A 23,995-nucleotide genomic window follows, 5' to 3' on the forward strand; every position below is an offset into this window, starting at 1 on the left:
TTATTATAAATTAATGAAATTAATTCTTTCAAATAAACTGACAACAGCTTTTTCGTTTCACTAACTAGTATAGCACTACATTCAAAGTTGTAATCTGAATTAGATTCTGAACTTAAATTTTTTTAATGACTATTATAGATATTGTCACTCTCGCTAATTCTTAAGACTAGATCAAGTGGGCATTACCAAATGTTGGCGTAACACTCAGTTCAAGACCAGTAAGGTTTTGTATTATACACACCTTTACTTCTCATTTCCCAGTTTTTTAAAATAAAATGTAATATTAACACTAGAAAAAAATTTGTAGAACAATTAAACAGCAAAAACTTCTTCTGGAGTTTGTTAGTAAACCTCAAATTATATCAATTTATTAAAAATGAAAGTATAAAATTATCAATTACAATAAAAATATCCAATTAACCTCAACATGTTTATATTCTTATTAATCCACTCCTACGATTAGATACAGTTAAATTTGGTGGTTTTTTAAAATAGTAAAACGAATAAATAAGTAAACTAAAATAAAATTGGAAATATAATATGAGGATAAGCCAAACCTCAAATGTGAGATTGGTTAAACAATGTATTGTTGATAAAGAAAGTGATAAAGATTATTATAAGATATTATATATATAGAAAGTATAGATTGAATAATATTAGAAAAAGTAAATTAGTGGATAATAAATGGGTAATTTAACACAATATGATGAAAGAAATTGATTGTACACAGTGTTTTCTCTAATTTGATTATGTTTTAAAGGTTGATAGACTAAAATATATTTTGATAAAGGTAGAATAGCTTGCAGCTATTTGATAGCACAGCAGCTACGAAATTTAAAATAAGGTAGGGTAATTTATAATACAGAATGTTTTCGGAAGTAATTTTTAATGATAAGAGTGTAATTGATATTGCTTATCAATAGTTATCCTAAAGGATGACCGGAATGGCCGAAACGTAGGAATGGAGTAATAAGAAATAAACATGTTGAGGCTAAATGGATATTTTTATTACAATTGATGAACAAACCAGTCTCAAACAAGGATTTAAATTATATAAAAGTATATAATTAATTAATATTACAAAAACGTTTGCCCGATATTTAATAAATTCAATTAACTATTTATAATTCTTCTTTCTTAACTGAGTATGACAAATTTCTAATGAAAATTCTTCCTGACTAATTGATTTAATAATGGCAAGTTTTAAAAAATTGAAAATACCTTTCTCTTCTTCTTTTGCCTTTCCAGGAAGCAAATGCAACATTCTACCGTGAAAAACAGTTCCATCTAATTTACAATAAGCTGCTACAGCATGTTCAGGCATCAGAAATGTTACAATGCCATAACCTCTAACCTAAAAATTTTAATCAATGTAATTAAAGAAAATAAACATAAATAATGTAAAACCTGATGACCAAACTAACTTACTTGCCGGGAAAATTTGTCAACTGGAATAATTACTTCTGTAACAGGTCCAAAACTTGAAAACAAGGATTGTAACTCTTCTTCATTAACTGAGTAAGGCAAATTTCTAATAAAAATTCTTCCTGATTCAGCAATAGACTCCTCATTTTTTAGAGATTCTTCTTGTTGTTTCCATCTAGTATGGAAAAAAATATTAATTAATAGGAAAGTATAAAAGATAGCAAATTTTAATTCAATCTTATTTGAAAAAATAAATAAATGAGAGGGGATTAAGGTGCATTCATTTGTAAATAGAATCAATAAGGTAAATTGAGGGTATCTGCATACTATACCTTCAAAAATATGTTATATTGCTTTCAGTGATTACCTACAGTTCTTCTTGCTTTTTTCTGAGGCCATAGTGTGTTAAGACAATCAATACTAGATAATGAATTCTTTCTTGATCCAATGATTAAATAAGGTTGGTGGATATGAAATGTTGAATTTTTTTAACATGCAAATATTTCTCTTCCTGTTTTTATAATGCTTTTATTTTTGGCACAACCTTGTTTATAGTCCTAGTGACCGTCGTATGGAAAAAAATATTAATTAATAGGAAAGTATAAAAGATAGCAAATTTTAATTCAATCTTATTTGAAAAAATAAATAAATGAGTGGGGATTGAGGTGCATTCATTTGTAAATAGAATCAATAAGGTAAATTGAGGGTATCTGCATACTATACCTTCAAAAATATGTTATATTGCTTTCAGTGATTACCTACAGTTCTTCTTGCTTTTTTCTGAGGCCATAGTGTGTTAAGACAATCAATACTAGATAATGAATTCTTTCTTGATCCAATGATTAAATAAGGTTGGTGGATATGAAATGTTGAATTTTTTTAACATGCAAATATTTCTCTTCCTGTTTTTATAATGCTTTTATTTTTGGCACAACCTTGTTTATAGTCCTAGTGACCGTCGTATGGAAAAAAATATTAATTAATAGGAAAGTATAAAAGATAGCAAATTTTAATTCAATCTTATTTGAAAAAATAAATAAATGAGTGGGGATTGAGGTGCATTCATTTGTAAATAGAATCAATAAGGTAAATTGAGGGTATCTGCATACTATACCTTCAAAAATATGTTATATTGCTTTCAGTGATTACCTACAGTTCTTGCTTTTTTCTGAGGCCATAGTGTGTTAAGACGTCACCTTAATACCTTAAGTCTGCTGTGGCACTTATTTTGATTTTGGTCCGGGTTGGTTTGTACATTGTGGTCCCACGGAATGAAAACTCAATTCTTTTATCCTAATCAGGGGGATGGCCCCTTCAAACCAAAAGTGAAGCCAAAAAAGCCAAGCCCGCGGAAGGAAGGTTTACATTGACATTAATATGAATGTCCACCATAGTAATCTAAACTCAAATAGAATGCAGCCAGTAATGGGCTCGTACTCTTCTCCTATTTCTTTGCCACGCTCCTGAAAGGTACGTAAGTAAGAACTGCCTTTTTGGCTCCACTTTTTCTGTAAGATTAGAAGCTATACCTATAGAAGTTAACAATAGTGGGGAGGTGATAATTTTGGGTCTCTTTATCAGTTAATCAATTTTATCTTCCTTCCAGTTAATCAAAAAAATAAAAGAATCCTTAATGGCAAACAACTATCGTAAAAAAACTAACGGTTTACAATATATAATAAATTGTTGTAAAAGAAATAATTAAATTTGGATGAGAAGCATAATCATAAATGAAGTGCCCTAATTACAAACTGAAAAATATTCATATGAATATACTCTCCATAATATAGTACAGTAATGATTATTAGAAACAAGAATATGTATGTTTTAGCCTTATTTAAAGTGAAGAAAAAGAAAATTGTATCATTAAAACTGATATAGAATTTTGAATTCAATACTAGATAATGAATTCTTTCTTGATCCAATGATTAAATAAGGTTGGTGGATATGAAATGTTGGATTTTTTTAACATGCAAATATTTCTCTTCCTATTTTTATAATGCTTTTGTTTTTGGCACAACCTTGTTTATAGTCCTAATGACTGTCGTCATAGTCACATTTAAGCTAATATGATTTTCAAATAAGTGTTCCTTTTTGTTATTTGTTTTGAATTTTGTACCGATATAAAATCCACTGATATTCGTGTAATTTTTTTGTATGAGTAAAAACTTGGTAATAAAACTGCAAACGCTGCACGCAATATAAATCAGGTGTTTGGAGAGAATACTGTTAGAGCAATCTCTAACTATCAATATAATTGTAGTGTTGGTTTGAAAAATTTAGGTCTGATGATTTTTCACTACAAAACAAACTGTGAGGAAGATCCAAAATGACGGTGACAGCCACATACATCACACAGAACAATTGTGAAATTAAATGAATTGAAATATGAAATTTTTCAGCACCCAGCCTATTAACCAATCTCTCACCAACCGACTTTCATTTTTTTAAAACATTTAGATCAGTTTTTATGTGATCATGAGAGATCAGGCTTAAACAGTGTAAAAATGAAGATAGCCTAAAAAATTCTATATCTGAATTTATTGATTCCTAAGATCAGAATTTTTATAAGACAGGCATTTATGCTTTAAAGCCCTACTGGGAAAAGCCTATTGAAGCGAATATAACATATTTTTATTAAATTAACAGCTTGTGAAAAAAGATATGCAGTTTTATATATTCACTTAAAAATCCGACATTTCATATGCACCAAACCTAATACAAAGTGCTTAACCACCAGACTTAAAATCCAATGAAGGGTCAAGTATCCATATTTTAAATGATGGATGGGCCTCAGGAGAGTCTTCTAACACCAGAATCAACCCATGGCTGATTTAATGAAATTAATAAATTATCTGCTGAAGTCTCAATTAAATCTGGGCATTAGGAGCCCATTGTCCTGTCCACTAAACTATCTGCCCTAAGAGAGTTGAAAAATGTGCATATTTAAAAAACAGTGAATAAAAAATTGTAATTAATTAAATGAAGAAGTAACAAAAAAAAAAATCAATTCAATGGATCACTATTACACTATATGTCATTGTATTTGATTCTTTCTGTATACTGAAATAACTCAACACCTACGTCTATAAATTACAATATAATTTATAGCATACTAACATAATTTACTTAATATCTTCATATTATCATTTTGTGACTGTTGTAATTCGATAGTTTAATTTAACTTTTACTTAAAATTTAAATTTAAATCTGTACCGTTACAAGCCATAAAGGGTCAGGGGTTCAGTACTCTGTAAAGAAGTAACGTTACTAGTCCAACGGTTGTGCAAGGAGGTGATTTGGTAAGAATCATGCTCAAACACTTGATTTTAACCCTATTAAGGGTACCAAATTTAAGAGGCTAGGTGGACCCTGGGAGAGCTCCAAAACCCATAGGAGTTGAGTCACGGCTACAGTGTAACATAACAATTTCTACCCAGCTAGATTCGAACGAGGATTCTTAGAGTTAGTAGCCATGTGCTTTACCCCATGGCTACCGCGCTTCCGAACTTTTACTTACTAAGTAATAATATTTTACTTACTTATCTGGTTTTGTAGCCTTGACTTTTTCTTCCACTTCGCTAAACAGTAACTGTTTCCCACCTAAGAAAGAAAGCTTTCATCATAATAGATACACAATTTTTAAAAATATCTACTAATGATGGGGAGCAAATACTTACTCAAGAAGGTTTTGTTTTTAACCATGGCTTGCCTCAATTCTTTTTCAGTTTTAAATCCAACATATGCAACTCCTTTGACATTTCCTATGAACCTAATAGAGGCTGGTACCAATGGTTTTAGAAGTTCTTTTATGTCTTTCTTCTTTGTTTTGAATGGTAAATTACTAATTTTGATATTGAATAATTTAATTTTTGGTTCAGTTTTATCTTCAGTTTTACTGAAGGGAACTTCATTTACATAAGAGATTCCTTTGGTTTTAAGTTTTAAATACTGTAATAAGAAAATAAAACTATTAGCGAAAATAAGATAGAAATAAATTGAAAATTTCCAGTATTTTTAAAATGATTATATTAAATAATAATATATAAGTAACTTATTTTCTGAAACTTGCGAATGTTATAATTTCAGGTCAATAACTTACACTGATATAGAAGACCTGGCATGGGTACTTTATCAGAACAATTACGGGGTAATCTAATACCTTTTTTATCAGAAAAAAATTTCTGTTAGCATAATTAATAATATCTTTATTTGAGTGTGTTACATTAATTGTAAAAGTAAAAATCTGAAAACCAACTAGAAAAAGATAAGTAAAGCAACCACCATATCTTCAAAGCTAATTTTATTGAATCTAAAGATAAAGTAACTACTGATTACAGGATCAGATTAAATGAGTGTTTATATTTATGTTAAATTAGTTAAAAATTTAGTAATTTAAAAGTCAACTCATTTATTGAAGCATAAATCTAAATGTGTAGCAGACATGCATAGGTACATGCAAAGACATAAAGACGCAAGCCACTAAAATAAAATAATAGTTGATAACTTACCTCTAAATCAGATATAGAAGAAAAAGCAGCTGATGTAGTTTTATCTTCTTCCTTTTCATCTTCTTTCTTTATTTCTAAATCCTCATTCTGTTCAGTATTTTCTTCTTCAGCTTCTGGTTCGACATGCTCTTTAATGATTCTAGTAATTAAATTTTTCTTCCCACAAACTTCAAGATATTCCAAAAAATTTGGATCTTCTAAATGCTAAAAAAATAGCAAAATATGCCATAAGTAGGTTCATAAAAGAATTCAATTAGTTCATTAAATCACATGAATCAATGTAATTGATAAATACGTTTCTAGAGAATTATAATATTTTACACAGTGAAGGGAAATTATGAAAAAAGATGATAAGAATCAAATAGGATACTAACAATAAGATAAACAAAACACATTTCAAATAATAGTAATTAATGAATAATTCAGAGTAGTCCTCCAATGAAAGGCTAAGATCACAACAAACATAAAAGTATACCCTAACCCACACTCTTTATTGAATTCACTTAAACCTCTTGAGCCCTTATTAAAGGGATGTAAGAGTTTATTTGTAATTGAAACCTTGACCATAAAAGCACCTGTTGCATCAGAAGAAAATTTTTCAACTGGCCCAATTTCGAAAAAGGATTCTCACTTTGGTAGTAATATTTCTTACATTATAAGATTCTAAGCTTAAACTCAATAAAGCACTTTCTGGCTCTGGTAGAAAATCCATTAGGAACAATTTTTACTGGACTGTCAGTATGAGCCCTATCATATATGATCATGTCCTTCCTTTCTAATTGTTAATGAAACCGAAATTTTACTTTTTATTAAAAATAAATAATTATTCATTTTTCAACTGTTGTTTTTTCAGGTGACTCAATAAAGTTAATTCTCTCAGCATATTAATTTATTATTATAAGATCTAAAAATAAATGGTAATAGAAAAATATAACAAGTTAACAGGTGGAATAAAATGGATTAGGTTGTAAATAGTATGAGAATCTGCATCATATTCGTCCAATCAATAAGTACTTGCAGACATAAGGTATGATAGGATCAATCAGTTCATAACTGAAGGAAATTGTCAGCAGTGTGCAATGGAATCCTGCAAAAAGGATGATTTAGGTTTGTGCAAGCTTTGTTTTGCAGAGTTTCATAGAAAATAATTGAATTTTGTAATTATTTTGATTTTAATAATTCTATAATATAAACCATTTTTTTAATGATTTAAGTTAAAAATAAATATATATTATGTTCAAAGGGTGTTAATAATACAAAATACCAATATTTGAAATTTTTTTTAACACTCAAGAAATCACTTGGGGAATGGGTGAACATGGACAATTATGACCAAACAACAAATCTAACAGCAAATCTAATTATTTTATTAAATCAATTTTCCTCTATTTTAGCAGCATATCTATTAACAAAGAAAATTATATTAAATCTCATTTTTTTTTTTTTCAATTTTGCACCTCAACTAATATAATTGGTAATGAAGTCTGTTAATGATAATTAAATTCTAAATTAATAAACAGATTTTTAGACCATATTTTTAAAAGAAAACAATAATCACCTTCAAAGCATAGAATGAACTTTTTATTAACAACACAGATTCAACATAAAGATCACTCATTTAAGTTATGTTAATTAACCACTAAAATACCTTTTTTAAAGATTCAATAATTTCTGGTTTGATATTCTTTTTCTTTTTCTTGGTTGAAATTTCATTTAAAATATTGTTAATACTATCCAACTGTTTCCCATGAATTTTTTTATATGCAGTGCTATCAGGTGCATATTTACTCCAAGCTTTAGGTTTATTACTGTCACCTAAAAATTAAAAAAAAAAAAATTATTTTGTTGGATATAAATTCAATATAGATAAAACGCTACCTACTTTATTGCTTATCAATCTTTATTCAATCATCAATCATTAATAAATTACTCAACCAATCATTGTTTTGTTATCATTACAGTCACTAAAGAGAGGATAAGATAGACATCCTTCTTCACCTCACATCAAAGCTTATCCTTATGATTAGAGACCGGGTTTTAGCGACTGCATCTTTTGTTCCCTAGCTTCAAATTTCATTAAACTTCGATAGGAACTTGATTCATGGAAAACATTCAAATAACAATAATTTTATTTTGCAAAAGTTGCACGCTTTGGGATTTTTACAAAAATATAAAATCATTTAATACAATTAGATTTCTCATAGCTCTTCAATTATGGACAAAATTTTAGGTTTTTAATTGGAGTAGTTTAATTTCTTATGTATGTTGGCATAAATGTAGAGAAAATTTGGTGAGATTAATTTGATTCAAACAAGGTTAAGTAAGCTTTCCATGCAATAATATTATAAATAAAACAATAAAGTTGTTGATAATTGCAAGATTTGGGTGTTTTATACATAATTTGAGTTTTTACTGCACAATCTTGCATATTTTGGGTTTTTTACTGCACAAAAATCCAGCTCTTTTTATGATTATTAGAATCTCATGATACAGTCTCATATTGTTACCTTATAAATGAAACTCAACGCCAATAAAGTAAAAAAAATCATTATTCATTTAACCAATACAGATACAGACCTAATCCAGCACATGTCTCAACCTGAATTCTGTTAGTTCCAATAAAACTTTTATCTAATGCTTTGATAGCATTGTCAGCTTCATCTCCGGTTTCATAGCCAATAAATGCAAAGTTCCTAAATTTTCCATTAGGGGTATATTTTAGCTGAACATCTGTAATTCTTCCAAATTCACTGAATTTTTCTTTTAATTTATCTGCGGATACCTGAAAATTAATTTTGGAAATTTCATGAGTACATACAAAACTATAATACATCGAATAAGAATATTAAATATTAAAAACATCCAACATAAATAAAAGGTCATATTTATATTGTATTGTTAAAAACATAACTGTAAAATAAATGTTAAAATGTTTTCTGTATTCCTAAACATTTCCATATTAAAAATAATCAGAGTATTAATACAAAAAAAAAGATAAAGAAATATATGAATTAGATCTATAATAATAATATGAATTAGATCTATAATATAAGTATATTATGCTTAAAATAATTATTCCCTGGGATGTATGCATACTAATACCTCCCGAACAGTGGCATTATTCCACATGTGCATATGAGCACATAAACCTTCTAGCTTTATACAAGAAAAATACAATTACTTCATAAAAGTAAAAAGAAATAAAGTCCATTGTAGATGAACAAAAACTTAGCATTCTCGTGCCTGCTGCCTGTTCGAATACAGTCTAGGCGGATTGATTTTTATTTTGTGAAGGACTAATAAAACAGCTCTTGGCCTTCCCACTCAGGATAGCATAAGTCGGTAACTTGCAAGATAAGCCATAAGTTAGAGAACGCAAGGATGTTAAACTAAAAATAAAAAATAGAAAATATTTATTTGAGATCAAGTAAATCAACAGAAACAAATCATCTTCATTCTACCATATGCAACAGCCCGCTGCTATTGCAATGTTACTCCTAATTTGTGTAAAAAGCTGAAGAGGGAGCAATTTCTTATCAACTTCTTTTGAGCCACGCTTATACTATGCTCAGATTTTCCTCTAGGATATAAGAATAGCTCTATCAATTTAAGGCCCAGTAGCACACTACTACAACTATGTTGAATTATGTTCTGTGAATTACTGTAGCATTTATGAGTTAATTATACAGTAAAATACAATTTTATACCTTTAATAGATGGGTTTATTAATATTTTTTTTTTTTATGTAATGTATGTTTAAATTCCCTGATTTTAAAAAAGACATTAAGAATTCTTATTTAATGTATCAAAACAATTAATATATTGGTAAATGTTATGCGCTTTTTTCTTTAATTAACTGTTTGTAATTGTTAAATTTAAATCAGGATTAATAACCTCCCAACAGATCAATTTATTTCTATTGAATTTTTTAAATAAAGATCTATCTTTCATAATTCAGACAAGGAAAAAAATTTAATTTCATTCAAATTGATCCACTACATTAAACAAGATTAACGGCTTCTAGTAGTTTGGGAATTGTATGCTTTACAATAACTTAACGGGAGAAGTAAAATTAAGAAAACTGAATGTATCTCTCTTATATTCTTGTGACAGGTATTTATTGTATTTTTGTGATTGGATGACTATTAAGATTAAAAGAAGTGTTCATCTTTCACCATCATAATTTTTTTTATGTGAATCCCCATAGCCACTACCCAGGAATCGCCACTACTCCCACTATAAGGTCATAATAATTTCTTCAATACAAGAGATAACATGTTAAAAGCACACTTATTTTAACCGTACAGATAATTTCTAGCCTCTCATATAGAAATGCTAGAAAAAATTGATAATAAGCCAAAAACAAATGAGTTTTTTCTCAATGGAAAAAATAATTGGGGACACAAAAAGAAGATGGATTCAGGAGCTGCATAGTAGAGTAAATGTTTCTGGCATTACTGGAGTGACTGTTAATTCCTGACTAAGCCATTTGCCAGAAGAAAATTGCAGAGCAATATGAAATAAATTAGGACAAACAAAATTTCCCTCCATACTAAAGAAAAGTAAATGTTAACTTCTATTAAAAATCTAAGTAGTATTTGAAAATAATACATCTAACACATAAAAGCTCTCATTGTATTGAGAATATACTATCTATTTCAAATATGAGAATCTAATATCTATTTCAAAACATGATAAATGATAGAATATGGACACATGCTTTTAACATATTTTGTCATGAGAATGAATTTATATTTATGATTGGTATATCAACAAATTTATTTAATCAAAACTCACATTTGTAGGCAAATTCTTTATGATAATTCTTGACATGATGTCCCGTAAATTCTAAAAGCATAATATGGTTCTTAAAGGTTATCCACAACTTTTTCCTACTTAAAGCTAATAAAAAAAATTTACTGATACAAATATATCAGTTATAAGGTGACATTCACTGACATAAAGAACACACGTGAGTTTCTATTAACCTAATTGAAACCTTCTGCCTAAACCAATGTTGCCCAAAGAGACTTTGTTTACGTTTCTAGTTTTAAAAAATATACTAAAATTTAAATAAATTGATTTATTATATTCTAACTTTCAAGTAAACCATATTTAATTAAATAAATAAAAAGTTGAATAAAACTATTAAAATAAATAAGGGCATTTGGTACTTCTTTCTTTTCAAATAAGAAGTATGGTTCGTTATTTTTGAGCTAATCACTCACGAGCCATGATCAGAAGTAAAAAAAATTTTATCTACCTATTTTCTAGTATCAGTGAGAATTTTAGCTGTCAGTGATGGCCAAATATTTGGGCATTGACAAGCTTCAAACTGCTTTTAAAATTATTAAGCAGAATGGTGGAATCAAAAACTCACTTTATAAAATGTTCAGGTATGTTTTGGAGAACTGAAGTTAGATCATATTGGTATACATATAGATAAGGTTTTGTTGTTAGATTAATACAGTTTTATAAATTTAAGTCTCAATTCTTATATTTTTAAACACTTGTTTCGATATTTTATATGGTTCATATTTTGTTTTAGACAAGATGATCTTAAATTGGGAACTCTAGTTGGTGAAGATAAATTTGGCAACAAATATTATGAAAACAATATGTATTTTTATGGTATGTCATTGATGATTCTGGATTTAATTAGATACTTGTTCATAAAGCAAACTCCAGCGGCATGAGTTTTAAAACTTGTACGGAATGCTACAATTTAGTATAGGCCCTTCTTTCACTCAAAAGGATGAATTGAGATATTGTTTATCCCTTTTTAGCAAGCGGAACTATACAACTAGTTAATTTAAGCAGTAATATTAAAAACCTAAATAGAAATTTTTTATTTCCTGCTGTTGGAGTTTGTTTTGTATACTTATGCTCTTAATTAATTGTCTTACCCAATTATAGTTATTTGCATCTACCTCTATTAATACCTCATCAGTTCTTTTTTTATGTTGTTTAAACTCCATTTATAAATGGTAGCTGGAGTTTGTTATTTTTACTTTTTCTTCAGTGTTTAAAGTTGTATCTGATTACATTTGTAATCTCTAAGGCGTTTGGGTGAAAGAAAAAGAAGAAGTTTAACAGCTGTGAAATAAATTAAATCTACCTGGCGAAAACAGGAGATGTTACATTTTTTAGAAAATTGGTTTATTGGTCAGTAAAAATAGAGAAAGGTAAACACTACGTTCCTATGAGGTCAAGCGCACCAAAAAATATTCTATGCCTGTCAAAAATGGACTTGAAAAGTAGCCAAAAGGGGAATAAAATGCCCTTATGTGTGTGTATAAGGGGAAAGCATACGATCTCCACAAATTAACAAACTCAAAAGTTAAGACTTCAAAATATATAACAATGATTGTCTAATACTCGCTTATTTAAAAACTAAAAGAGAATTTTTAAATAGTTATCAAAGTTTGAATTTATTTTTCTCTCATTTGAGTTTTTTGGAAATCTGCTTTTCCCTCATGGTTTCAAATATAACATGTGGCCAGAATAAGGCTTGTCTTATTTTATTGTTTTTTTTATTATGTATCTTAAAACAGCTATTTTACATTGATTAAACTTTCCATTTCTAAAACTTTATGGGTTTTTAAAAATTCCAAAGATGAGCCTTATTTGGTATAATAAAATGGATTTAGTGAATGACACAATTTCTTCCTTATTAAAATACAGTAGTTTATTCATATTGTATTTTAATAAGGAAGAAATTGTGTCATTCACTAAATCCATTTTAATTCCATAAGACTCTTCCAGTTAAAGGATTATTAAATTTGGTATAATATTTTTATATCAAAATTTGAAATATCAACTAATATAATATATTATAATACTAAATTTGATTCATAATACTGTAGGAATAGAAGAATTAAATTAATTTATTTTCAGGTAGAAACAGGTGGGTGGAGTATGCAGACTACTATTTCTTAGATTATGATGGTAGCCAAGTACCTGCTGAATGGTTTGGTTGGCTTCATTATAAGACAGATCTACCTCCTCATCTTGTAAGAATAATTCATTTAGCTTGTTTAAAATTTACAATAATTTATCTACAGTCCATAAGGTGTACTGACTAGGATCAGTCATATTATAGATATTATTAAGCTCTGTAGGATAGAAAAAAATCTGTCTGAAAGGAATTAGTGACTAACTTAGTATTTTAGTCTCGAGTTTAAAAAGAGGAGCACCGAACTTTGTCAAAAGAATTTAGTTGCATATAGTTTCTGTTCTTATCTCATCAGCATGCAACTTGAATTTTGTAGTCAGTTGCTCTGTAAGTTGATGGAAGCAATATTGTTAACACTTAAGGCTTTCTCAACAATTTTAAGAATTTCAAACTTCTTTGTTGTTAAATCTAAACTAAGATATGCTAAAAAAGATGGGAAGGAATTCTGTATTTCTTATTTTAGCTACTTTAAAAAATTGAATGAGTACACATAAGTATGTTGTATAATCTGATGAAATTGAAACTAAACCAATTATATATTAACAAAATTTAGGCCTAATCGAATGAGGTATTTTCAAAATATAGGTGTGGCATGGAAAATAAATGTATGCCTGCATAGGCGGAAATAATCAGCAAAATGGATATAATTGATATGGTACCAACCTGCAGTCTCTCAAAAGTTCATCATAATTGGACTAACAGTTTATTTAATTTACGATGGACTTATAAGCTTCTCTTAATTTTTGGGAACAGAAAAGAATCACATGGGGCTATTTCTTACAAATATGGAGGCCTGAACACCATTACATTATCTTTTTGTTTAAAAATTTGCTATGAAGTGCTAGAAGGTGTATTATAATAGTGCAAAACACATGAATTATTATGTCACAAATATGGTGGTATTCTTTTGGATTGTTTCATACAAAGCATTGAACTGGTAAGTGATACTTCTTATTGGTCATATGACCCTGTTTAAAAAAATACTCGTGGTGCACTAAGCTGTTAAAATTAAAGAACATAGTTAGTATAAGTATGAACATACTACAGTATTTTTTTTTGCTATCCAGAATGCCAAAACTTCACTTGCTGATTTCTAAAATTATGGCTTTCAGGCAGACACTCTTTTTCTAGCTACCCCCTCTGATTATGTTTCCTAATCATTGCTTTCTCTTTGTTCTTGTTTTATCGGTTGTGGTGCTAGTCATCCTTGGCACTTGTCATCTTCACAACTTTCTTGGAAATGTTTATACCACCAGTAATCCCTTGTTTTAGTTATAAAGGACTTTAATTTTATTCTTAAGAATAGGAATTATTTATTTTGTATTGCATCTTGTACTAAAGAAGTAAATTTCCTGCCTATATACCCTCAAGATTTTTTGTTGTCAATCAGTAAACAGAGTCATTCATAAATATTTCTCATTGTCTATCCTGTAATTTAGTAAATAAATAGTATAAATATTAATCCATCATTCATCTATAAAATACATATAATTATTTTTTTTTTTTTTTGTTTTTGCAGGATCCCTCAAGGCCAAAATATCCATGGATGGCTGAACACACAGAAAACCTGACAGGAACTCCTAAGCAATATGTACCATATTCCACTACTAGGCCAAAAATAGAAGCTTGGTCGCCCCCTAAGAAAACATAAATCTGTTTTTTATCTTGAAGGAAAACCTAGTATTTTCTTATAATTGATTATCATGAATTGTAAACTAAAAATATACTTTAGTTTCATAATTTACTTTACTAGAATATTTAATAAATTGTTTTTAGGCTAATAAATTGTTGAATATTATAAATTCTATGCCGCATTTTAACATTATAACTTAGTCATTAATCAAGTTAACCATGGAAGGAGTGAAATTAAAGATTTTGATTTCCCTAATAATCTTCCATACCCAGCACCATCTAATAATGTCATTTCCCTGTTAAAGAGATCCCTTCAAAAAGTAGGGTTGCTATCTTGCCAATTCTGTATATAATTTTTTCAAAAACAGAAATACTTATATAATGTTTTCACATATTACTGCCCATTTATCTAGTCCTTTGAGGAATACATCTGTATTTAAGTAATTAATGACATTATTTAGGTCTATTTATTGTGTTAATGTGAAGTAATTAAAGGCAAGAGTTAACAGCAATCCATCTATATGTCTGCTTTATGTCTATTGGATCCCTATCTAATAAACTATACCCTATTTGGTTCAGGTATATTTCAATCTCCTAGTGCAGTGGTTGTTTTTTTAGAAAAATAGATGGTGTTAATAATTTATTTTAATTTTATTAATAAATAACTTATCGATTAATTAATGTATTGCCATATGGTACAAGAACCCAAGAAGAGAAAAAAAGGCAGTTATTTCACCCCAATTTTTTATTTCTTTAATAAAAATTATGTATAATTACTAGTCAAAATTGATGAGTCTGCCAAGTATAGGTTGGGGGAATAAAAAAATGGTGGCTGTTTCAAAACATTAAAAAAAAAAATTAATTTTTCATTCTATATCTTGGAAACTACCAACAACACTAGAAAACCTAAGAGAACATCAATTAAAGTAGAATAAATTTGCTAAAATATGAGCCCTAACATTGCTATCATTATACGTTATTCTAATAGAAACCTACTATTCCTATGAAGATAAAATTCATAAACTAGTACATCAAATGTTTCTCAAGATATAGATTTCTCAAAATAAATTCACTAACTACTAATCTTTCAGTACATTTTTATGAGCTTTTAAAAAGTTATATCTTGAGAACCTGAAACTGAACATAAATAAGCTCTATTAGGGCTAATACTTCAGCAAATTTACTCTATTTTAAATAATGTTCAATTTTGACATGTAATTATACATGATTTTCATTAATTTAATTAAAAATAGGGATGAAATAACATCATTTTTTTTCTTCCTGGCTCTTCTACTAACAAGAAAGGAAGTTGTTACTGCTTGCCATTTTTCAATTTCAGGCACTTTTTAAATATTGCTTGATTTAACTATCTTAAAGTTTCCTCTTCCCGTTTTAAGCTAATATTTCAAAAGTGATATAGGACTGGGGGTCTTAGCAGGGCGGGTCCAGCAGAGAAGGATTGGCTTTTTTGTGTTATGATCTCTTGTGAGATTGTGACATGTCAAATTCTTTATTTGGCAATGCTGCCCTTATAAATCGGGTTTTTAAAACACAGAGCATACTTCTCAATTTATGAGTACAAACACTGCCATGTATAACAAAGATACAAACAAATTATTTTTATACTTTTTCTTTTTTCAAACTGTGTTTTATTACATCACACCACATCTGCTAAAATGTATTTGACTTTTGTTAGAGCTGTACCAGCCATGCATAATTAATAGCAGATGTCATCAAATGAGACTTTCACATTCTTCATAAAAACTCACAATGTCCAATTGAAATTAGACGTACAAGAACTGACCAGATAAAATGCCTAGGAATAGTTCTCTATAGGTGCTTTTAGTTTAAATAGATCTCTTTGGTTGAAGATTCACCTTCTAATGCTGAAGAAGTTATAATCGATAATATGTGTTAATTAAGTGATTCAGTAAAGTATTATAAGTTTAAATTCTTGTAATAATTTTATATCTCGGTGCAGCGCTTTGCAACTATACACCAACATGAAAGTATAACTAACTACTTTTCAGGAGACATTAGTTTTGGTGGTATTGAGTTGCAATCAGCATTACTCCTTTTCAAGGTTAGTTATTACTCATTGAGGATAGTCTGCAAGGCAGACATATTGGTAGCAATGGTTCTCCATTTTTTCACTCGACTGCCTTAGGTCTGTTTCAATATTTTCTAACCATCACATTCTAGGACCTCCTAGTTTTCTATACATCATTTTTCTTGGCAAATAAGTCCTTCATATAACCAATCTATTTTAACTGTCCCTTTTATATCCTGACTACTGCTCGTTTTTAATAATCTCAACTTTCTTCCAGTGCAGACTGGTTTGTATATTTTTTCCGAGTACTTTTTGTTCCCAGGTGTAAAGGTACCTCTCTATACCCTGTTTCAGGATTTTCTCGCCGCAGTAAGTGATTGATTTATATAATGATTACCTTAGCTCTCCGAGAAAGGTCTTTAAAGCTTAATACCTTGAGAACTCCAAAGTAGCAACTACTTCCTACCGCTATTCTTGCCTAAATTTCTTCGAAAAGACTTTTTTTCTCATTGATGAATGTTCCAATCTATTGGAAGGCCTAGCAAAGTGAAAAATTATGTCTATTGATATTTACAGAATTAGGCCTCAGTTATGAGTTCCATCTTCCTCTCATTGATCTGGAGTCCTCTTTTATTTGTCTCACATTTGAACTCTTATAACAACTCGCAAAGTGTAGGCAGTGCCCTTATGACCAGTTGGACACCATCTGCCTGTATATCTATTCTTACCGTATATACTTGTATATTATTGTAGATAGTAACACCAAGATTAGTCCTTATTCCAGGTTACTGTGTCTCTCAGAGAGAGTTCATATTCTCTCTTTGGTGCTCACATCTCTGGCACTATGATATCTTACTAGTTACATCCCTTTTGTTAATGAAATTATGGTAAGTTTGCCTCATCCTCTTTTTCAATTAGTTCAGTCCAGCATTGTATCTTTTCTCCAACGATCTGATATTCTCCTCATAAACTAACAAGTCCTTTGGTTGCATTGGAAACCAAAAACAACTTCTGCAAATGATTTCACTGCTACCTTCGTTTTTCTATCTTCACTGACACATGTTCCAATACCGACATTTGAGAGTTTCCTTGTAATATCAATGACATATGGGTATTTAACATCTTCATTCCTAAGTCTGCTGATATTGTATGAAATGATGCTTTCTCATCAAAATATCAAACAAGTTAAATGGATTAAAAAAGAAAACTGTAGGAAAGTTCCAGCAAAATAGAGTTGTTTTAGCTTCAGCTGAAACACACTTCTCAGCTATTGTGCAGAAGGTGTCCAATTTCATGTACAAGCTTTGGGGCCCAAAATTAGGTGTATAGGAGCATCTTCAAAGTGACTAAAGGTTTCTAAAAATTAAGCTCATACAAGGAAAATAATAATGAATTACAAAAATGTTAAGGAAATAATATTAGACTGCTCATAAGCATCTAATTCTGTACAACATAAATGAAACAACTTTTAAAAAATTGTGAATTTTATGAAATTTCAACATAAGGTTCCCCTGAACTGAAACCAAACCGTTCCACAAACCAAAAAAGCTGTTTGGCGACAATATAAATTACAGCTGAACTGCAGATAACTAAGGACTACATAGGACTGTATCACAAGAGATGGTGCAGGTTTATCAGGAGGGTTGCTAGTGACCTTATAATTCTAGAAGATACAATTATGTAAAGATTGGGGAAAGAAGGCTCAGCTGAGCTTCAGGAGAACATTTTGGTGAAGACTGGGAATGAACCCATCTGCAGGGCATAGATACTTACACCATTGAAGAATGCAACTGAGATTGAAACTATGAAGGATAGAGTTTCTAAGGTGCAAGCACCCTTCTTTAGGGTACATCCAAGACTACACTGGTTTTTTTTTATTTAGGCACTAGGCATGCATGTCAACCTTTTTACTTTTGTTAGTAAATACTTTCGATCTTGCAATTTAATTTAATTCTAGGAGACTTTAGTTTGAAAAAAAAATTAAATATAGTTATATCGATAAAGTAGCTGAAATAGGAAAACCGTGTTTCTTCTTTACAAAATAAATCTTTCTCCAACAGACATCGACGATGTTCCTCTTTGAATAATCTTTAATCCGCTTATCCCATGTAGGAGGATTAAGTTGCATTTTGAATATCAAGTCTTCGATACCCACAGCAACAAAAACTGAAAAATATTGAAACACACACGAAAATGAACGTTCTGAGCAGTAGATTGTCTGAAACCAAAGTGAACAAATCATTCCAGTAAATATCTGGGTCAGACCAGTATCGTTTAGCAACAAAGGGTTATAAGGACTGTTTGACTCAGAATACCAGTGTGCATCTTGGAAATGCCCTTACACAGGCTATGCTTGCGTATGATATATATATGGTATGTTATCATTAACCAACTACAACCGTCAAGATATGAAATGTTAAAAAAAAAAAAAAAATCGGGCTGTTATCTTTTAGCTAGTTATAATACGAAAAATTGAACATAGTATTGAAAATATTTTTCGCCTGAATGTAATGAGTACCATGTATCTTAAGCTTATAATATTTATTATCAAACGTAATGGGATGAGAAATACAATATATTGAGCTCTTACAATAAGAAAATAACACTCAATTAACGGTAAAAAATAAAACAATATCTGTAACTGAAAAAGAACGAACTTATTATGGCTACTATTAAAAAATAAAACTCTTCGAGACCATTATAAACTGCTTTTAGTTCATAAAAGATATTTATTTAACAAGTTTTTAAATCGTTTATTGGCTGGTTGTAAAATCTTCGTTACTAGTGTTTTCGTACTGCCTTTACTACGTAATTTTACCGGTATTACAAAGAGGTATGCGTACCTTAGCAAGAAACCTGTTCTTGGATGTTCATTGAGTTCAATCATATGTCTAGCAATATGTCAACAATCTTGTTTCTGTAGTTCAGTGTTATTTAAACCACTGGATTTTGTGTGAATTTATGATGTAATTACGATTTAAAATGAGTTTGAGGCAAAGCCATCACAAAAAAGTATTCTTAAGGTTTGTATTTACTTGTTGTCTCGTTAAGAAAATTTATGTTTTCGAAGTATTTATTTTCTTAGTTGTCACTTACGAGTTATTATACCTCTCAAATTTATTTTCTTTTAATAATTTATTTTTTAATTTATATCTGTTTACAAACGAATCTCTTCTTAATTCATTATTAATCTGTTAGCTAATATATTAATGAAGATATTCATTGATCTATTGATTTACACTTTGTGTTTTTACTTACACAGTTTTAACTTATTTTTTATGATTGTTTAGGTTATTTGAATTTCAAATGTATAATCGAGTTCTTTGTTCAATAAATGGTTAATCATGACGTTTTCAGCTCTGATATGTATTTATATATTTCTTTTCGAAAATTAATTTATTATTTCTGAATGTATTAGTGCTTTGAAGTGTTTAATGTATGAGCTATTTGTTCAAGTCATTAGTTAGTAGAAAACCATAAGAAATTTTGATATTTTCAGTCTAATAAGTGTAGGTAGGTTTAAGAGTTCAATGGAATTATTTTTCTTTCATAAAAACACAGTTCATTCAAACTTTGTGGCATTTCAACTGTCTTATCATGTGTCATCAGTTCTTAAATAAAGATTGTTTCAATGGAAGAATATGATATTTTTATTCATCTTTTCCGAATGATGTCACCTGCCTCTCAATTGAGAAACTTTTAGAATTCATTTTTAGTAATTTATAATCATGTAGATATTGTTCTCTATCGTTCCTTTATTCTGTTTAATAAAGAATTAATATCTATATCAAGAGATATCTTATTATATTTTCTTTTAACAGATTAACTTAATGCTTAACATATTAGTCTATATAACTTTTCTTTAAAAACATTTTTTTTTAATTGATACATCAGTAATTAATGATTTACAGACAAGACATGATGCCTTTATTTATCAATATCAATCTGAATTCTAGATGTTTTTCTCTTTTATATTTTATTGTAATAAGTTTAAGTATTTATTAATGTCAATTGCATTCAATGGGACCGTTCAGAGCAATTGTCAAATCCTTTTTTAGGATAAATACCATGCAGCTTGTTAAGGAGAAAATAGCAGTGAGGGTCTGACTCATATACTCAGTCAGCCCTGAATGATTTTTCATTTAAAACCTATAAATATTTTTTATAAAAATATTAGTTGCATTTTTCTCAGAAATAGAAATAATTACAGATTTAAAACTTTTATTTTATTTGAACTTAATAGACCTAAGTAAATTCCATTTGAATGAATAGAAATTAATTTCTTATGAAATAATAAAAGGAAAGTAAGCACATTTCTAGTAACTTTACAAACAATACAAGAGGTTCCCTCTTTTAGGAAAATTACAACTTCTCAATTAATTTTCATAAAAGAGAGGACCTTTATTGCATTTTTCGCAAAGTTAATGGAAATGTACATTGCACCACTTCGAAGTAAGCCATCAATATTTGAACTTGAATCCCTGCCATTGTGCTATAAACGAATCGATGAATTTTGATTGTTATTTATTTTTGATACATGAACAAGAATGTTTGAGAAAGCCTTAGGTATAAGGGAAGCTTCCACTATTTATATTAGTTCTGAAGTAGAAGTGTTATAGATATACTATAGTTTATCTGTATAATATTTTTATATAATGGTTTTCATTTCCATATAAATATTATATTTTATTTAATGGAAACAAATATAATTGTTATTTTAACTATGCAATTTTTCTTTATTTTATGATGAAAATACCGTAGATTTTCTTTGATAAAGATTTCTTTACATTGATCTTGTACGATGAATGAACTATGTTATTCCCATTAACATTTTCAAATGAATTGATGTTTTGATTATGCATGATCCCTTGACTATTTTTCTCCTCTCAAAAATAATTTCTATTGGACATTAATAGAACTATTTAAGACAGTATTAGTATATTTAAGTAGCTAAATGTATGAATATTATTTCTTTATCATAGAAAAAAATAACCCTCCCTGCTTCAAAAAATGCATCTTTTTTTATCTTATGTCAATATTATTTATAGTTTTCATGTATAAACCTCAATTGTTTCCCTTTTTGATTACATGTGTCTTACATTATTATACTATCTTAATCGTGAATGTTTAGTAAATGTATTAATTTTAATACTTTTTATTTCTAAAGTGTTTCAGGTCAGGGTTATGTAATACTGTATCCTCATGGATACAGTTGACTTAGAAGAAATGGGACTTATTGATGGTTCTAGTACTTTTATTTCTGATATTACCGATTCTCAACCAATTTTATATAGTCCAGATGGGACCATTGTTAATTCAGGTAATTTGTTCAATATTTCAAACTATGGCCTTTGGTCTAATAAACTTATTTTTTCTTTAATTTGTCTGTTCTTCTATCATCAAATCCAAAAAAAACTTTTAAGAGGAAGACGGTTTGGGTGCAGTAGAAAAAAAAAACAAACTCAAATAGTAATTAACTATTTAATATGAGCCAGCGTTCTCTCCACATTGCAGGGCTTACTGAATTAGTGATGGTAAACATAAAAATAATACTTCCACTCAGTAAGCCCTGATGAAGCTCTGCAACGTGGCTGAAACTTGGCTCACATAAAGTAGTTTATTTCTATGTGAGTTTTTTTTTTTTTTACCACACCTAGACCATATTCCTTTTATATATTACACATGGCTAATCAACAATCTTCAAAAAAAAAATTTGAATAAATGAGTTATTGACGAATTTTGAAGTAGGGGATTTTTAGTACTAGTAACTTTTGGTGTATAGATATTAATAAAATATTATAAACCCTAACATTCTTTTTGTCTTTACTGTTAAAAAAAAGGATTTATTTTTGTTTCATTATTATAATTTATTTATTTATCTTTTTCAGAATACATTTCCAATAATGGGAATCGGGTGACATATGTGACTATCCCCAATGTCGTGCAGATTGTTCAAGATGCTAATTCGTCACATATTGGTTATTTGATAAACAATAATCAGGTTAGATAAAAATTTTGTTTTTATTTAGTTAACTCTTTATTTATTTTAAGCTTTTGAGTTACAAAAACTCTTATTTTCAATGTTGTAAACTTGAGGCCTGTTAATTAGTAATAATCACAATTTTCTAACTAAAAAATATGATGGCTTAGCATGTTAGGATGAGGGTCTCAGAATACCTGATTCAGAAAGTTGTGGGTTTGATTCTTACCTGAGTGAGTCAATATTTTACTTGTGGTGACCCCGAGAAATGAATCAATATTTTACTCATGGTGACCCCGAGAAATGAATTCTGACATTCCTGTCATAACAGTCCTTGGGACTGTATAGGACAATATAAGTCTTGAACCAAAAATAAAAACAAAACAAATTAATTAGAATTTTATTAAATTCATTTAAGAAATATATCTTGCTTCATATTTGACCAAAAAAAAAAAGATTTCTTCATTTTGTATTTGATTTATTTCATAGATGAAATAAAATGAAAATCAATCTTTATTCTTGGACAGTTGGTCCCCTAAGAATAACAATTATGAACAGAATTATGAAGCTTTTGTTTGGCTACATTAAATTACACTACAAGTTTACAGAAGTTTGATAGTCTAGGAGATGGATATATAAGGTGGTGTTTGAATGAGGTTAAGGAGGAAACTTTACGGATGGATATAGGTAAGAAATTCCAAAATGAGGTAGTTCAGCCAGCAAAAGATTTTTCAGGGATATAGAGATCGGTAGGGTGTGATCTTATGTTTAATAGATGATTGGATAAACGTAGGGTAAGGAGATGAATGATGTAGGAAGGTTTTTTGGTTATTAGAATTTGATATATAAATGTGCTAAGGAGGTATTTTCTCACTGTCAGATTGTATCGTAGTCTGGTGTTTGTGATCACTCTACTAGCGTTGGGATATTACGAAGATAGACCTCTGTAAAGAAAGTAGTTCTAGTTTTTGGTAATTTCTTTGGAATAGGTCAAATTTAAAATAAAATCAAAACTTTTTTTTGTCAGATGTGCCACTATTTAAGCTAATCAACTGTATGTTTTGTTTTAGTACAAAACTATACATTTTTTTTTGCTAATATGAAAACCATATATGTGTATGTATATTATGAATATTTTTGTTCATTATCAATATTTGATTCATAATTAGTATTTCTGTTGATTTTAATAAATATAAGTATATCCAATGTTTTTACTTATTATACAATATAAATATTGTATTTTTCAGCTTCGCCTTAACAGACCTATTATTTTAAATGAAGAAAATTTCACTGATTCAGCAGAATACACGACTGATGATGAAAACTCAGTGGAATTTTTGAAAAATGATATTACTGATTGTTGGAGCACACCAAATGACTATCCTACTCTTCCTGTGTAAGCATTATTATTCTTTAAGAATAAACTATTTAAAAAAAAAAAA

General features: G+C 28.9%; 3 protein-coding genes across 3 annotated transcripts in view; 2 read left to right on the forward strand and 1 right to left on the reverse strand.

The window, feature by feature from the left end:
* Positions 1–10,956, reverse strand: part of LOC106681638 (probable RNA-binding protein 19) — an 18,460-nt gene extending 7,504 nt beyond the window's left edge. The window contains exons 1-8 of the mRNA XM_014422070.3: positions 10,734–10,956; positions 8,514–8,718; positions 7,585–7,751; positions 5,937–6,140; positions 5,106–5,376; positions 4,968–5,028; positions 1,429–1,600; positions 1,222–1,354 (exon numbers count right to left, since the gene is read on the reverse strand). Of these exons, the coding sequence (XP_014277556.2) occupies positions 1,222–1,354; positions 1,429–1,600; positions 4,968–5,028; positions 5,106–5,376; positions 5,937–6,140; positions 7,585–7,751; positions 8,514–8,718; positions 10,734–10,769 (1,249 nt within the window). The 5' untranslated portion in view covers positions 10,770–10,956. The remainder of the gene's footprint in view (positions 1–1,221; positions 1,355–1,428; positions 1,601–4,967; positions 5,029–5,105; positions 5,377–5,936; positions 6,141–7,584; positions 7,752–8,513; positions 8,719–10,733) is intronic.
* Positions 10,957–11,156: 200 nt separating this feature from the next.
* On the forward strand, positions 11,157–14,696 carry ND-B17.2 (NADH dehydrogenase (ubiquinone) B17.2 subunit). The gene is made up of 4 exons (XM_014422084.3): positions 11,157–11,332; positions 11,485–11,567; positions 12,834–12,949; positions 14,411–14,696. The coding sequence occupies exons 1-4, from the start codon at positions 11,238–11,240 to the stop codon at positions 14,540–14,542; spliced, it is 426 nt and encodes a 141-aa protein (XP_014277570.1). The 5' UTR covers positions 11,157–11,237; the 3' UTR covers positions 14,543–14,696.
* A 4,742-nt stretch (positions 14,697–19,438) lies between these two features.
* Positions 19,439–23,995, forward strand: part of LOC106681667 (zinc finger protein 236) — a gene marked incomplete in the record, with an annotated part of 38,745 nt that continues 34,188 nt past the window's right edge. The window contains 4 exon segments of the mRNA XM_067048668.1: positions 19,439–19,596; positions 21,741–21,893; positions 22,462–22,574; positions 23,801–23,949. Coding sequence (XP_066904769.1) covers positions 21,776–21,893; positions 22,462–22,574; positions 23,801–23,949 — 380 coding nt within the window.

The sequence above is a fragment of the Halyomorpha halys genome, unplaced genomic scaffold (assembly GCF_000696795.3).
Source record: "Halyomorpha halys isolate HHAL.00 unplaced genomic scaffold, Hhal_1.1 Scaffold20.1, whole genome shotgun sequence".
In the NCBI taxonomy this organism is placed as follows: Eukaryota; Metazoa; Arthropoda; class Insecta; order Hemiptera; family Pentatomidae; genus Halyomorpha; species Halyomorpha halys.

What these genes read in the sequence shown, in the direction of transcription:
- ND-B17.2 (XM_014422084.3), top strand. Translation starts at nt 11,238, where the DNA reads ATGGCCAAATATTTGGGCATTGACAAGCTTCAAACTGCTTTTAAAATT. An exon ending in TCACTTTATAAAATGTTCAG is followed by an intron (nt 11,333 to 11,484) that starts GTATGTTTTGGA and finishes ATTTTGTTTTAG; the next exon opens with ACAAGATGATCTTAAATTGG. An exon ending in AAACAATATGTATTTTTATG is followed by an intron (nt 11,568 to 12,833) that starts GTATGTCATTGA and finishes ATTTATTTTCAG; the next exon opens with GTAGAAACAGGTGGGTGGAG.